Source organism: Aotus nancymaae, unplaced genomic scaffold (assembly GCF_030222135.1).
Source record: "Aotus nancymaae isolate 86718 unplaced genomic scaffold, 86718_ANA_hifiasm-v0.15.2.pri h1tg000036l, whole genome shotgun sequence".
Lineage (NCBI taxonomy): Eukaryota > Metazoa > Chordata > Mammalia > Primates > Aotidae > Aotus > Aotus nancymaae.
The window spans coordinates 52760320-52775804 of NW_026988450.1; the positions used below are offsets into that span (position 1 = coordinate 52760320).

The following is a 15485-nucleotide window of genomic DNA, read 5'->3' on the forward strand; positions in this document are numbered from 1 at the left end:
ACTTGTTGAAATTTAATAACCTTCTTTCACAAGGCTCAGCCTCACCGGAGTCTTTGGTTATATCTGCCTCCTCATCTTATTTGGGGCCTAGCTCCAGCAAGCACCACACTGTTTTGTTTGTTTGTTATTTCATTTTTTTGCTGGCTCTAATGCATCACTGGCCCAGGAAATTTCTATAGGAGTGTTGAGAAAGAAGCTGGCAAGAAGATACGAGAGCTTTATTGAAGAGAGATTTACTTCAAGTAAAGAGCAGAATTATTTAAAAGAGATTACATTTTTAAAAAATTTCTATAGCTTTAGGGGTACAAGTAGTTTTTGGTTACATGATGAATTGTGTAGTAATGAAGCCTGAGCTCTTAGTGTACCTTTCCCCCAGATAGTGTATATTGTACCCAATAGGTGATTTTTTTATCTCTCACTGCCATCTTACTCTACCCTATTCTGAATCTCCAATGTTCATTATACCACTCTGTGTACCTTTTATGCCCATGGCTTAGCTCCCACTTATGAGTAAGAACTTACAATATTTGTTTTTCCATTCCTGAGTTACTTCATGTAGGATAATGGCCTCCATTTCCATCCAAGTTGCTGCAAAGGAGATGATTTCATTATTTTTTATTGCTGAATAGTATTCCATGGTATATATGTACCACATTTTCTTTATCCACTCATAAGATGATGGACACTTATGTTGATTTCTCATCTTTGCCATTGTAAATTGTGCTGTGATAAACAAACATGTGCAGGTGTCTTTTCAATGTAATGACTTCTTTTCCTTTGGATGGATACTCTCAGTAGTGGGTTTGCTGAATTGAATGGTAGATCTACTTTTAGTTCTTTGAGAAATCTCTATACTGTTTTCCATAGAAGCTATACTAATTTACATTTCCACCAGTGGCATATAAGCATTCCATTTTCAGCACATTCACGCCAACATCTATTGTTTTATGACTTTTTAGTAATGGCCATTCTTGACTGGGGTAAGGTGGTATCTCACTGTGATTTTAATTTGCATTTTCCTTATGATTAGAGATGTTAAGCACTTTTTCATATTTGTTGGCAATTTGTATATTTTCTTTTGAGAAATGTTTGTCTACTAATTTTAGTGGGGTTGTTTTTGTTTTTGGGGTTTTTTTTTTTTTGCTGATTTGACTTCCTTATAGAATCTGGATATTCGTCCTTTGTTGATGTACAGTTTGTGAATATTTTCTCCAGTTCTCCAGGTTGTCTATTTGCTCTGTTGATTATTTCTTTTGCTGTGCAGAAGCTTTTTAGTTTAATTAAGTCTTATTTATTTTTGCTTCTGTTGCATTTGCTTTTGGGATCTTAGTCATAAATTATTTGCCAAGTCAATGTCCAGAAGAGTTTTTCATAAGTTTTCTTCTAGAATTTTTATGGTTTTAGATCATATAGTTAAGTCTTTAATCCATCTTGAGTTAATTTTTGACGATGGTGAGAGATAGGGATCCAGTTTTATTATTCTGAATGTGGCTATCCAATTTTCCAAGTACCATTTATTGAACAGGGTGTCCCTTCTCCAGTGTAGGTTTTTTTTTTTTTAAATCCAGACTTATATTTTTAAAAACACCCTATGAAAAAGTAGGGTGGTCCACTTCTTAAAAGAATTTTTTGTTTCCATAGGTTTCTGGGGAACAGGTGGTGTTTGGTTCCATGAGTAAGTTGTTTAGTGGTGATTTGTGAGATTGTGGTGTACCCATCACCCAAGCAGTATACACTGAACCCAATTTGTAACTTTTTATCCCTCAACCTCTTCCCACCCTTTCCCCATGAGTCCTCAAAGTCCATCATTCTTACGCCTTTTATCCTCATAGCTTAGATCCCACTTATGAGTGAAAACATACGATGTTTGATTTTTCATTCCTGAGTTCCTTCACTTAGAATAAGGGTCTCTAATCCCATTCAGGTTGCCACAAATGCCAATGTTATGTTTCTTTTTACATATGAGTAGTATTCATAACACACATCTCTCTCACAGTTTCATCATCCACTTATTGGTTGATGGGCATTTGGGCTGGTTCCATATTTTTGCAATTGTGAATTATGCTGCTATAAACATGCATGTGCAAGTATCTTTTACGTATCTTGACTTCTTTTCCCTTGAGTAGATACCCAGTAGTGAGATTGCTGGATCAAATGGCAGCTCTACTTTTAGTCCTTTAAGGAATCTCTTGTTTTCCATAGTGGTTGTACTAGTTTACATTCCCACCAGCACTGTAGAAGTGTTCTCTTTTCACTGTATTCGTGCCAACATCTACTATTTTTTGATTTTTTGATTATGGCCATTCTTGCAGGAGTAAGGTGGCATCCCATTGTGGTTTCGATTTGCATTTCCCTGATAATTAGTGATATTGAGCATTTTTTCATATGTTTGTTGGCCATTCCTATATCTTCTTTTGAGAATTGTCTATTCATGTTCTTAGCCCACTTTTTGATGGGATTGGTTTTTTTGTTTGTTTGCTAATTTGTTTGAGTTCCTTGTAGATTCTGGATATTAGTCATTTGTCAGATGTATAGATTGTGAAGATTTTCTCCCACTTTGTCAGTTGTCTGTTTACTCTGCTGCTCAGTGCATGTTTTGTTAGTTATAGGTATTTGGCTTTATTTCTAGGTTATCTATTCTGTTCCATTGGTCTATATGTCTACATTTATATAAATACCATTCTGTTTTATTTACTGTAGCCTTAAATTTGAAGTCAGGTAATGTGATGCCTGTAGCTTTGTTCATGTTGCTTAGAATTACTTTGGCTATTCTGGCTTGTTTTTTGGTTCTATATGAACGTTAGGATTATCTTTTTTAATTCTGCAAAAAATGATGCTGATACTTTAATAAGAATTGTGTTGAGTCTGTAGATTGCTTTTAACAGTATGATCATTTTAATGATATTGATTCTTCCAATTCATGAGCATGAGATGTTTTTCCATTTGTTTGTGTCATCTACAATTTCTTTCATCATTGTTTTGTTGTTCTCCTTGCAGAGATCTTTCACCTCTGATACGGTTAGGCTTTGTGTCCCCACCCAAATGTCATCTTGAATTGTAATCCCGGAGTGTGTAGGGAGAGACCTGTTGGTTCTCTGATTGGATTTATGGGGGTAGTTTCTCCTATGCTGTTCTCTCGGTAGTGAGTGAATTCTTACAAGAATTTATGGTTTTATAAATGGTAGTTTTTTTTCTGTACTGACACACATTCACTCTTGCATGCTGCCATGTAAGACATATCTCTCCTTCTCCTTCTGCCACGATTGTAAATTTCCCAAGGCCTCCCCAGCCATGCAGAACTGTAAGCCTCTTTCCTTTTTAAATTACCCAGTGTTGGGTATTTCTTTATAGCAGTGTGAGAACAAACTAATGCAACTTTCTTGGTGAAGCATATTCCTAGGTACTTTATGTGTGGCGAATCACATTTGTTGACTTCTGTATGTTGAATCATCCTTGGGTGCCTGGAATAAAACCCACTTGATTGTGGTGAATTATCTTTTTGATAGGTTATTGGATTTGGTTTGCTAGTATTTTTGAGGATTTTTGCATCTCAGTTCATCAGAGATATTGATCTCTGGCTCATTCTTTTTGTTGTGTCCTTTCCTGGCTCTGATATCAGTGTTACTGGTTTCATAACATGAGTCAGGGAGGATTCCCTCCTTCTTAATCTTTTGATGGTTTCAGTAGTATTGGTACCAGATCTTCTTTGAATGTTTAGTAGATTTCATGTGTTAATTCATCTGGTCTTGAGCTTTTTTTTTGTTTGAAGATTTTTTCTTTCTTTTTTTTGAGATGGAGTTTCACTCTTGTTGCCCAGGCTGGAGTGCAATGGCATGATCTCAGCTCACCGCAATTTTCACCTACTGGATTCAAGTGATTCTCCTCCTTCAGCTTCCCAAGTAGCTGGGATTACAGGCTTGCACTACCATGCCTGGCTAATTTTGTGTTTTTAATAGAGATGAGGTTTCTCCATGTTGGTCAGGCTGGTCTCAAACTCCCCACCTCAGGTGATCCACCCGCCTCAGCCTCCCAAAGTGCTGGGATTGCAGGCATGAGCCACCACGCCCTGTCCTGTTTTAAGATTTTTTATTGCTGATTCAATCTCACTACTCATTATTGATCCCTTGTAGGGGGTCATCAATTGTGCACCATTTTCTAGAGATTTGAATACTTAAGGCCTTCAGCTTTTAAATACAAGTTGAAAATATTGTCATGAATAAAATAAAACAAAAATTAATTTAACTGGCATCTGATTCATAGAATCTTTTTCATAGGCCTCGATCTGATTCATAGAATTGTAATCTTACAATTGGATCTTAAAGTACAAAACAATAAGAAGATTCTATGAATCAGATGCCAGTTAAATTAATTTTTGTTTTATTTTATTCATGACAATATTTTCAACTTGTATTTAAAATATGATGGTCTTAAATATTTTTGACAATCTTAATTGGATATTAAGATTATGTGAAAATCTTTTAGATCCTTATTTGAGTCCTCAAAAATTTGGACACATGGGAAGTAGTTACAAAAGGAATAAACAAAAGAAAACATGTAAGATTAAAGAGTTTAAAATGGGGAAAATGGGCCTAAAAGGAGATAAACATTCTGAAGAGAAAGGGAGAAGGAAATTGGAGCCCTAGAAATATCAATAGAGAGTGAAGGAAAGGCAGTAGTGATATTAAAGGTGATACAAATGAAAGTCTGAGGTAGATGAATAAGAGTAGCTAGAAACAAGATGATTGATAGAGAAGGGCACTGGCAGCAGAGTGTGCCTTACAGTTGGAGGAACACCACCAAGAGAACTCACTGAGGAGGTAAAAGTGAATGGAAGGAAAAGTAAGATGGAAGAAGAATTGCTATTAACTGTAATGTTTCTGAAATTTTCTCATCAGCTTGAAAGAATAAAAATAGGCCAGGTGTGGTGGCTCTCACTTGTAATCCCAGCACTTTGGGAGGCCAAGGTGGGCAGATCATGAGGTCAGGAGATTGAGGCCTCTGGCTAACATGGTGAAACCCCGTCTCACTAAAAATACAAAAAATTAGCTAGACGAGGTGGTGTGCACCTGAAGTGCCCACTACTCAGGAGGCTGAGGCAGGAGAATTACTTGAACCCAGCAGACGGAGGTTGCAGTGAGCCAAGATTATACCATTGCACTCCAGCCTGGGTGACAGTGCAAGACTCTAATTAAAAAAAAAAAAAAGAAAAAAAGAAAAAAAGGAAAGGAAGAAAGAATAAGAATAAGCTGTGAAAAAATGGATATTTTTCGGTTTGATGTGAACTGTGGGGTCTGTATTGCTGAAATTTATTATTGAATTCATTCCTATGAAAATGAATTATTTTGAATTTTTGTTGCCTTTCTCTTTGAATAATCTACCAGTCTTTATTAGACATCTGAGAGGTAAAAAATCACATTCTTTTTCCACATTTCCCCATAATCTTTTCAAGATCTACACTCAATTCTAAAATAAAGTTATAGAGGTGAATACCTATACAAATGGTTGAGTGGTGCTACCATATATTCCTAGACCGTCATTTAAACTTGCTATGTGTGAGACCTAAAAGCAGGACAGTACTTTTTAATCTTTTTCTACTCATCTAACACTGGCCTTTTCTCAGTTTTATGTAAAATTATTTGGAGTCATTTAACTATGACTCTCAAAGTTGTCGTACTAATATACAGATAATTGGCTTTTGCTAGGAAGGAATCTATGGCATTATTTTTAAATTTTTTAAATCACTGAATGAGCATTGCGATGTTAATTTATAAATTAAAATGAGCAAAATTTGATTTAAACTTAGTGTCTAACCAACTTCTTAGTTCATAGAGCACATTACTTTTTATTAAATTTCTACAAAAACTGCTGCTTCCTGCACCTTTCACTTGTTATTGAATAATTGAAAAGAAGTTACAGAATAGGCCTGTTAAACCATTACTATACATTTTGTGGTGAAAGCTTAAGCAGCACAATTATCAATAACAAGCACATAAACTTGTTATTTTAGAAATACTGCAATTCATATAGGAGAATGTGATTTGTAAATTTTAAGTCCACCAGTTTTAAGCATAGTGCCCAGAAATGCCTTGGATGTAGTTTGCATTTTGTGTTCAGTATTGTGAGGCACTAATCAGCTAAGTACCATAATCCTCCTTACAGGGTACATTCTTACTTGACCTGGAGCTATATACAGCCACATAGTAACAGCATTAAAGAATAACCTTTTTCTTAACAGATTCATCACTAGAGGACTCTAGTGATTCTGTTTTTGTGTAACTTTTTAGTAACTGAGTTTTGAAATAAAATGATTACAAACAAGTAGAGACTTTCAAATTATCTGATTAAGGATGGCTCCTATGATTTTGCCAGAGCTAGAAGGATTAAATGAAAGCACTGCCTGGCACACTGTTGATGTATTTTTGTCAACATGATGATTCATGCTCGACAGATGTGCATTGGTTGAACAAAAGGTAAAATAATTAAAATATATTATATATTAATTGTGGTATGTAAAATTTATATATTTTATGTTTTTTGATAAATAGAAATTATTTGATTTACGAAAAGCTTTTTGTAGGGATTATAGAAATGGACCTTTGTTTTTCATGTTTTACAGGATCATATACTTCTGTTAAATCCTTGATTTAATGTGTTTTAACAGCTTCAAATTTTAGCAATGTTATGTTTAAACTATATGGTTAGTTAGCATAGGGTAATTGTATTCATGAAGTATTATATTAGTTTATTTAGCAATATCCATGCTTTATAAAGATTTTTAAAAACATGTAGGTTTTTTCTTTCAGATTATTGATTTTTCAAGTGTGATTTACATCCTTTTATTTATAAAGTAATAATTTTTTAATGATCTCTACTAATAATGCTTATGAGTCAGAAATTTTCATATAGGTGGTATTTAATATAATATAAAATTTGAATTTACAAAAATTAGTAAATCTTCAAATTCTGTACTGTATGTCTAGTTTTGTCATAATTTTTAAAAATTATATATTTCTTCAGTTGAGTTAAAATATGTGAATATTACAATGTAAGTTTCCATGTAATCTTTCACTGTTTATAAATGTTTTCAAATGTTCATTAGACTATATTTTCAGAGATTTGATTATTATTTTATCAATATGGTCAGTAGTACAGGTGATATTAGTAACACAAATAACATCAGATGGTAAAGCCTATAAATATTAAAATGGAAGTTATGGGAAAAACATGATGAATTAATTTATGACATGTAAACCCTGGATGCCTTTGGGAAATCTGGAAGTGATTTTAATTGGGAAAGAAGCTTCTTTGGAGTTTTCCCATCAGTCAGTATGATTTTTGGACATGGAATTTTAAGAAGTCTAATTGGTAGGATTTCCTATGCAAACTATTTTGGGAAATTAGAATAACATTTATAATGAAATATCGGATGTGTTATACAAGCTACAATATTTAGAAATAGATTAAATAGTTAGTCCACATGACAAAACAATTGTAAGCAAGGAATAGAAATAATACTTATTATAGTAGCTTTAGGACGTTTAAAATGTAGTTTTCTATAAACCAGTTCTAATTAAGAACAGAATACTATGGTGTCAGAGAAACCAATTCTAACACCACAGGTGGCAATATAGAGAACTAAAGTGAATTGATTTTAGGTAAATATAAAGTGAATATAAATATATACTGATATTGTTATAACGGAAATAGGGATTAATAGATTGCATAAGAGTAAAGATTTAAGGTACTATATGATGTCATAAATACATTTTATTCTAAAGAAAGGCATACTTTTGGGTTCTGCCTCTTAACTTCTCAAGATCTTTGAAGGATTAAGTGAGATGTAAAAATCTAAGATGAATCATTCTTTTTCCTTTAAATTATAACAGATGAATTAAATAGTGCTAAATGCCTTATGATTCTTTAGAGAAGGGTATAAATTGTCAATGATGTTTTTTTCCCTATTAAATACTTTCTACCTGGTGATAATGAATGCTAAGGCTTGTTTATAAAGGCCAGTAGCAAAGATATGGACTAGAGACAAGTACTTGAATTTTCAGTGATTTTCTTTAGTTCTTTAAAGGAATATAGTATATATGAAATATAGTAGTTTAAAATTTAAAGAACAATATATCTGAAGTAATTCATTTTATAGTTGGTAAAGGTTGTTTGATAGAATGTTTATTATTTTGAAGTAATTGATTTCAGGTTCTTCATTGTTTGATATGTGTATTGTTAGAACGAAATCTTGCCTTGTTTCTGGCATAGTGTTAACGTACTGTAAAGTACTATACCTTAAAGTGTATTTCCGAAAACCTAAGTTGTGTAATAGTGAGAATAGTCATCCCAATTTCAGATTATAACCACTGTTCTATTTTTATAGTGGTTATAGTCTTAAATCCAGTACAAATCAACATATACAGTATGATTAACATGTTTCTGGCAAATTTCATAATCTCTAGAACAATGTGATTACTGAATTCAATACTGAATTCTACTTTCCTGAGGTATGATTTTTAAAAAGCACTTAGATGGCTTACTAGGGACTAATTATTAATAGCGTTTCTCTTGGAACTGAATTCCATAATGGGAAGTAAATATTCCTATTTATCAATAATCCCTTATTATAAAGACTTACTATATTCACTTTATACTTTACTTACTTTCAAAAATTCATGTTAATTCCTAAAGATAGGAATTAAGTGTTCCTTTTTTTTTTTTTTTACTTCTATCCTATAATACTCAGTTTGACATTAAATATATTATGGGAAATCCTTAATGCATTAAGCTTTCATGGAGGCGTATTAACTTGATGAAGTTGTGGTATCAATATTATAAGATCATACTACCTAAGAAATGGAAGAGGGTTTTAGAATCATTCATCCAGAATAAGGGATGTGTCTTAATCATTATTCTGTATTCCTAGTTTATATGATAGTGTGTGGCATTTTTTTCTTACCTGATAGATGTTTGTGATAGTAACATATAAGTTACCATTGTAAAATCTGTGTTTCTCAATTTAAAGCACACACTCCTAAGGATTTAATGGTTAGTTTGAAATAACTGGCGAACTGCAAAAGTAGGACTAAGAACTACAGATTCCTTAAATCTAGTGTTCTTTTCATGATAGACTACTATCATGCTAGAGTGTTTTTTTTGGTTACATGTATAAAATAATGACAAAAATAAAATGAATGATGCATAGTGCACACACATATACACAAAAACATAGGGTGTTGTGTAGGTTAATGCTATAAATTTTTTAAATGCTTTCATTGTAAATTTTAAACTGTAGGAGTCTATGGTTTTATGTAACAACTGTAATCTGAAGGATTTGTAATTAAGTCTTAAATGTTTTATATATAAATGTAAATGCTAAAAAATATCATATCCACTTCCTTTATTATAAAATATTTAAGGAATAAACTTATTTCTTCACTTTCTACAGTATTCATTCCTCTATAGTCCCCGGTTAGAGATTATCCTGGCTTTCTACTTATGTGAGATTTGAAAGGCGGAGAAGATACAGAAGCCATTCTTGTCAAGCATTAATTATTGGCTAGCAGATGGGCAGATGTGAAAGTCTTAGTGGCTCCTGGGCAAACTCCTGTTAATTGGCCACTCTGATGCTGTACACAGCTGTGATAATTGCTGGCAGATTTCCATATACTCTTGACGTTCACAGCAGCTTTCTAATGTCCATTTTAAGAACCCTTGTCTTTGCATCTTCAGGCATTAACTTTCCTGGCCTTTGTTCCTGCAGTCCATTCAACAGTTGTGTAGCTTCTGGTTCCTATATTAAAACCCCTCCTTCCTGGAAAACCTAGAGTAACTTCTATTTTCATTAGGGAACCCAATTTATAGATTGGTAGACTGTATTCCAAATATGAGGGGAAAAGGGATTCTGTGACCCAGGGGAGATATTAGAGAAGAGTGCTGATTTTGCCAGGTTGGGTCTTTCCACTCTATCCTTTCTCTGCTCTTGCCTTTGGGCCAAGAAAACATTGACTAAGAAATTCACAACTGAACTGTTGAATCTTAGTCATCTTTAACTTCAACTGACTTCACTCTTTCATTATCTTCTGTTCATGTCCTGGCAAAATCCCCATAATAGTTTTCTAAAACCTTTTCTGTTATCTTCAGGATTCTAATCCTATTGCTTTTTATGACTAATAGTTGATATTACCTAAGTTTATTCCAGAGAAAAGGTTAGTGTGAATATTTTGTTAACAGAGTATTATGTGTGATTGCAATGTCCCCTAGGCTTACCAGTGTTAGAAGGATAGATTGAGAAGGTAATAAGCTGTTTCTTCCTTTGAGACTATAAGGAAATATGAGGAGTCAGATGTGAAGACCGTGTAGGTTAATATCACCAAGCTGGCCTTAATCTAAATGAAGATGGAGCAAAAATAGCAGTTTTTTTCTGATCTCTAGGATTTTTTTAAATAAATAAATTATGGTTTATTTCAATTGCTTATCTTAAGGTAGCTCAGTAAAAAAGGGTTGGAGACACAATGATAAAATGAAAATTTAAGTGAAGCAGTTCTAGGAATGATCTAGACAGATGATGAATGAAAAATGATTTTTAAGAGCCAGCACTTAGTTTTTAGTCAGAAAGTTTTTCAACTCTTGAGCCAAATCAGTTTGGCTTCATTACATTTTCAGATAACTTTCATATCAATATGTTAGGTCTAGAGAGGATGGAAGGAAATATTTTTCTAAGCTTCTGAATAATAGTTGGCGGATAGTAGCAAGTCAAGCAAGGAAATTAGAATAAAGGTTATTTTATAGCAGCAGAATATCATGCTATCTAATTTTGGAGCATAAGCATATTCCAGATATAGTGTTTCAGGCACTTAATAACCACAACAAAATACTTATTTGAACTGAATAAAATGAATACTACTAAAATCATTGTTATGGTATGCCTTTAAAATGAAATTTTAAAAAGGCAAAAGGACCACTTAGTTGTCCATCAACCTGCCAGCATATCAATGAAATGTAAAATTGTTAAACTTTTTCTCTTCTCATTGTTCTTTTCCTTTGGTTACTTAGGAAAGGAAGTCCATCTGTGTCCAGAGATCAGAATAGAAGATACGACCAAAGGGAAGAAAGAGAGGAATATTCACACTATGCTACTTCCGATAGCGCAATGCCTAGATCTCCATCAGATTATGCTGATAGGCGATCTCAATATGAACCTCAGTTTTATGAAGACTCTGATCATTTAAGTTATAGGGACTCCAACAGGAGAAGTCATAGGCATTCCAAAGAATATATTGTAGATGATGAGGATGTGGAAAGCAGAGATGAATATGAAAGACAAAGGAGAGAGGAAGAGTATCAGGCACGCTACCGAAGTGATCCGAATTTGGCCCGTTATCCAGTAAAGCCACAACCCTATGAAGAACAAATGCGGATCCATGCTGAAGTGTCCCGAGCACGGCATGAGAGAAGGCATAGTGATGTTTCTTTGGCAAATGCTGACCTAGATGATTCCAGGATTTCTATGCTAAGGATGGACCGACCATCAAGGCAAAGATCTATATCTGAACGTAGAGCTGCCATGGAAAATCAGCGCTCTTATTCAATGGAAAGAACTCGAGAGGCTCAGGGATCAAGTTCTTATGCACAAAGGACCACAAACCATAGTCCTCCTACCCCACGGAGGAGTCCTCTACCCATAGATAGACCAGACTTGAGGCGTACTGACTCACTAAGGAAACAGCACCACTTAGAGCCTAGCTCTGCTGTAAGAAAAACAAAACGGGAAAAAATGGAAACAATGTTAAGGAATGATTCTCTCAGTTCAGACCAGTCAGAGTCAGTGAGACCTCCACCGCCAAAGCCTCATAAATCAAAGAAAGGAGGTAAAATGCGCCAGGTTTCGTTGAGCAGTTCAGAGGAGGAATTGGCTTCCACACCCGAATATACAAGTTGTGATGATGTTGAGATTGAAAGTGAGAGTGTAAGTGAAAAAGGTAAGCTTTCTAATCATACAATTTGCTGTAATTGATTAGATAAACATTTTTTAATAGGCTGTATTTCTGAATGAAAATTTAATAGGCATTACTAGCTTTATTTTAAAAGTCTTTTAATGGTATTGAATGTGTAAAGAGAATTTCAAGTTACGAAAAGTATCTTCTGTTGTTCATGTATAAGAACAACAGAATGATGTTCTATTGATTTTTAAAACTTGCTTTCTTGCTTTGTTTCTGAAAGTTTTCTTGTATCTCTTGACAGCATATTTCAAAAATATTCATTAACAAGTTTTTAAAATGAGATATATATTTTGTGTCTCCTTATGAAAGTAACAATATGTTCACTATCAAACGTCTGAAAAAGTTTTCAAAGCATGTAAATGAAATGCGAGTTATCCCTATTTCTTTCCCCCCATATAACCATTGTTAACCTTTTTTTGTATTTTCCTTAATTTTTCTATACATGTATGGTTTATAGATTTATAAAATTGATATCATGCTATGTATAATTTTATATACTGATGTTTTCAATTGATATCACATTGTAAGTGTCTTTTTCAAGCCATTAGGTGTTTTTTAGAAATATATTTTAAATAGCTACACTAATATTCTATTGTAAGAGTATACCACAAACTAAATATTTATTTATTTGGGGCATTGCCAAATAAAGAAATAGTCAATTTACCAATATAAATATTATTATAGTTATACAATTTTTTGGCCTGCATCCCTTGAGTATTTTAAAAATATATATTTGTACTTGGGATCATTTTAAACTTTAATTCAGATGACCAAACTGCTTTCCAAAAAGGTTGTAACATGCTTTACTCTTGTCAGATGTACTTGAGCTTTCAGTCTCAATGCACCAAATATTTGCCCATTGAATAACCACAAAAATGCCATCTCTTTCTCATTTTAATTTGAATTTGTTTGTAAAGTTGAATGTTTTATATATTTATTTCCATTTGGTATCTTCTGTGAATTATCTGTTTATTCCTTTAATTCCTTCTGACTATCTTTCTCTGCGTATTAGTTTTTCTGTTATTGATTTGTAAGAGCTTTTTGTATATTAGGATTTTTCCCCATTTAACTGTAATTTGCCACATACATTTCTTATTTTGATGTTTATCTAGTATTTTTTTCTTTGGTTATTTGAAACCATATCTTGTATCTTTGGTAATTTTTTTTCCATTATTTCTGTAAAGAACAACTATAGATCTTAATTAGTTTTATTATGGAGTATATAGAAATATTATTTTCCCTAAACTATAATACTTCCTTAAGTATATTTAATAATCTTTAGTTTGGTCATTTTTCACATTTGCCAGAGTATATGATGATACTAAAACATAAGAAAAGGATAGTTTTGTTATCTTTGGTGGTTTGGTTTAGATTGATTCTATCTAGTAGGTATTTCTATTACACTTTGCTAAAGTAATGCCTTCACTTGTACCATATAAAAATGTAAAAATCCTGGAAATGTATCAATTCAGTGCTTTAAAGCTTTTTTTATATGTGATAGATATCCTTATCAGGACTTATGCCTTGTTTTAGTATTCTAAAATACCAATTATAAAAATCTCATATAAATAAAAAGCTATATATGAGTTAAATTAAAATCCTATTTGAAAAAAATTAGCAAAAGTAAAAGATTTATCAAATATAGAAAAAAAATGCCTCTCCCATCTTTATTCTTCCTGAACTTGAACTTCTAGTGAAACCTCTTAAAGATAGTCCTCTTTCTCATTTATTTAATTATTTGTTTCACAGACGACAGTTTCTGTCAACAGGTATTTGGCAGAAAACCACACTTTAATTTGAATTTGTAGGAATAAATTTGAGTGAAGTCATCTCTTTCTGTTTGACATTTCCCCAATAACTGAATTTAGCGAGGAGAAATTGTAGCTGTTAAGACATTGGGATATTGTGGGAAAGAGATTGATTTGTATGATGTCTTGACTTTTCATTATTAAAGTAGCATTTTTTTATTATTTATAGAAAATTGGCAATTTAATTTGGGAATAAATTACCTTTAGAAGTATCTAATATTGTGATTCATCTTTGATAGTTAGCTAATGTTTGAACATTTTTCCTAATAGTTAAAGAAAGTTTGTTAATGGATTTTAAACATTTTTTCTGTATTTTTATATGTAGTGACATCATTCTGATGAGAACCAACTGGAGGGATAGCATTAGAGAAATACCTAATGTAGGTGAAGGGGGGATGAAGGCAGCAAACCACCATGGCATGTGTATACTTATGTAACAATCCTACAAGATCTGCACATGTACCCCAGAACTTAAAGTATAATTTAAAAAAATCAAATTAAAAAAGTAATTACCACTTTGCTTTGTTATCCCTATGCTAAACCACTCCAAAGAAGGTCTTTTACAATTCAGGTATCTTTCTCGTTGTCTTTACTTTTCTGTTTCTTTTCAGTTTTGTGCATAATCTTTCAAAAATATGCAAGGCAAATTTGCATCAAGTTATCTAATTTTAAAGTGTTAACCAATACTGTATAGATAGCACCAGACAACATTATCATTGCAGAATAATTTTTTTCAAGATCCTAGTATATCATAGCTTCTACTACGTAGCAGAATCTTTTCTGGTCTATAAATAATAAAATTCCTTGGCAATCAGCAGCAAGTTTATAATTTACTTTACCTAATTTTTTTTCTCTGCTGTCTTTTTGGATCATCTGGTTTTTTTCTTCTTCTATCTTTAGCTTTATTGGTGTGTTAGTGGCTTTGGCTCGTGTCTTACTCACTTGTCACTTCAGATGGATTTAATTATTTTAAATATACAGAATTGCACTCAAATTTATCATAGATGTCATTTCATCCAGTTTGTTCTGTTAAATGATGCTGCTAATTATAATTCATGAATGACTGAGCCATTATTTGTGTAACAAAACCAGAGAGGTTTAATGGGAAGAGTATCGATTTTGAAGTAAAAGAGGATGATCAAACCCTGGTTGTGTTCTTCACTAACTATGTGATTTTTTTCTATCTTTTTAACCACTCTAGGTCGGTTTCTTTACCTATAAATCTGTAAATCAGGATAATAGTGTCTTTATTGTTCAGTCATTGTAAGGATTAAATGAGACTATATATACACAATATTCATCATACAGTATTCAAATCACTTTTGGATTACTTAATGTTCTGTGATAGTTAAGACTTCTATAGGACAACTCTCAAGAGTTTTAAATGAAAGTATAATTGTGTTCATGTAGATGTGGTTGTGCTGGTTTCACCTCTTCCAAGATCTCTCCTACATTGAAAGAGGCTTGTTTTCAGACTAAGAAGACTATGCTTAACTTGTTAAGATGTAATTCAGTGTCTCACTAAATACTGAACACCTATTTACTTATTTTTCTGCCAAGAACTCTTTCAGTGCCTGGAATTTGCAAGGTGTTGGATTGGATCTAGTGGAAAATGTAGAAAGGAGTAACACATTTTTTCTATCCTAGAAATTGAGAATCTAAAATAACTAGCAATATA

At 32.8% G+C, this 15485-nt stretch overlaps 1 protein-coding gene across 50 annotated transcripts in view; it reads left to right on the top strand.

The window, feature by feature from the left end:
* The window catches only part of RIMS2 (regulating synaptic membrane exocytosis 2), a 698117-nt gene that overhangs the window by 321327 nt on the left and 361305 nt on the right, over positions 1–15485 (top strand). For 49 of the 50 annotated variants that reach the window (XM_064384488.1, XM_064384526.1, XM_064384505.1 and 46 more), the window contains one exon: positions 11053–11978. In XM_064384488.1, the coding sequence (XP_064240558.1) occupies positions 11053–11978 (926 nt within the window). Of the gene's footprint in view, positions 1–6194; positions 6471–11052; positions 11979–15485 lie in introns of those variants that run through there. The other variant, XM_064384495.1, reaches the window with a different exon arrangement.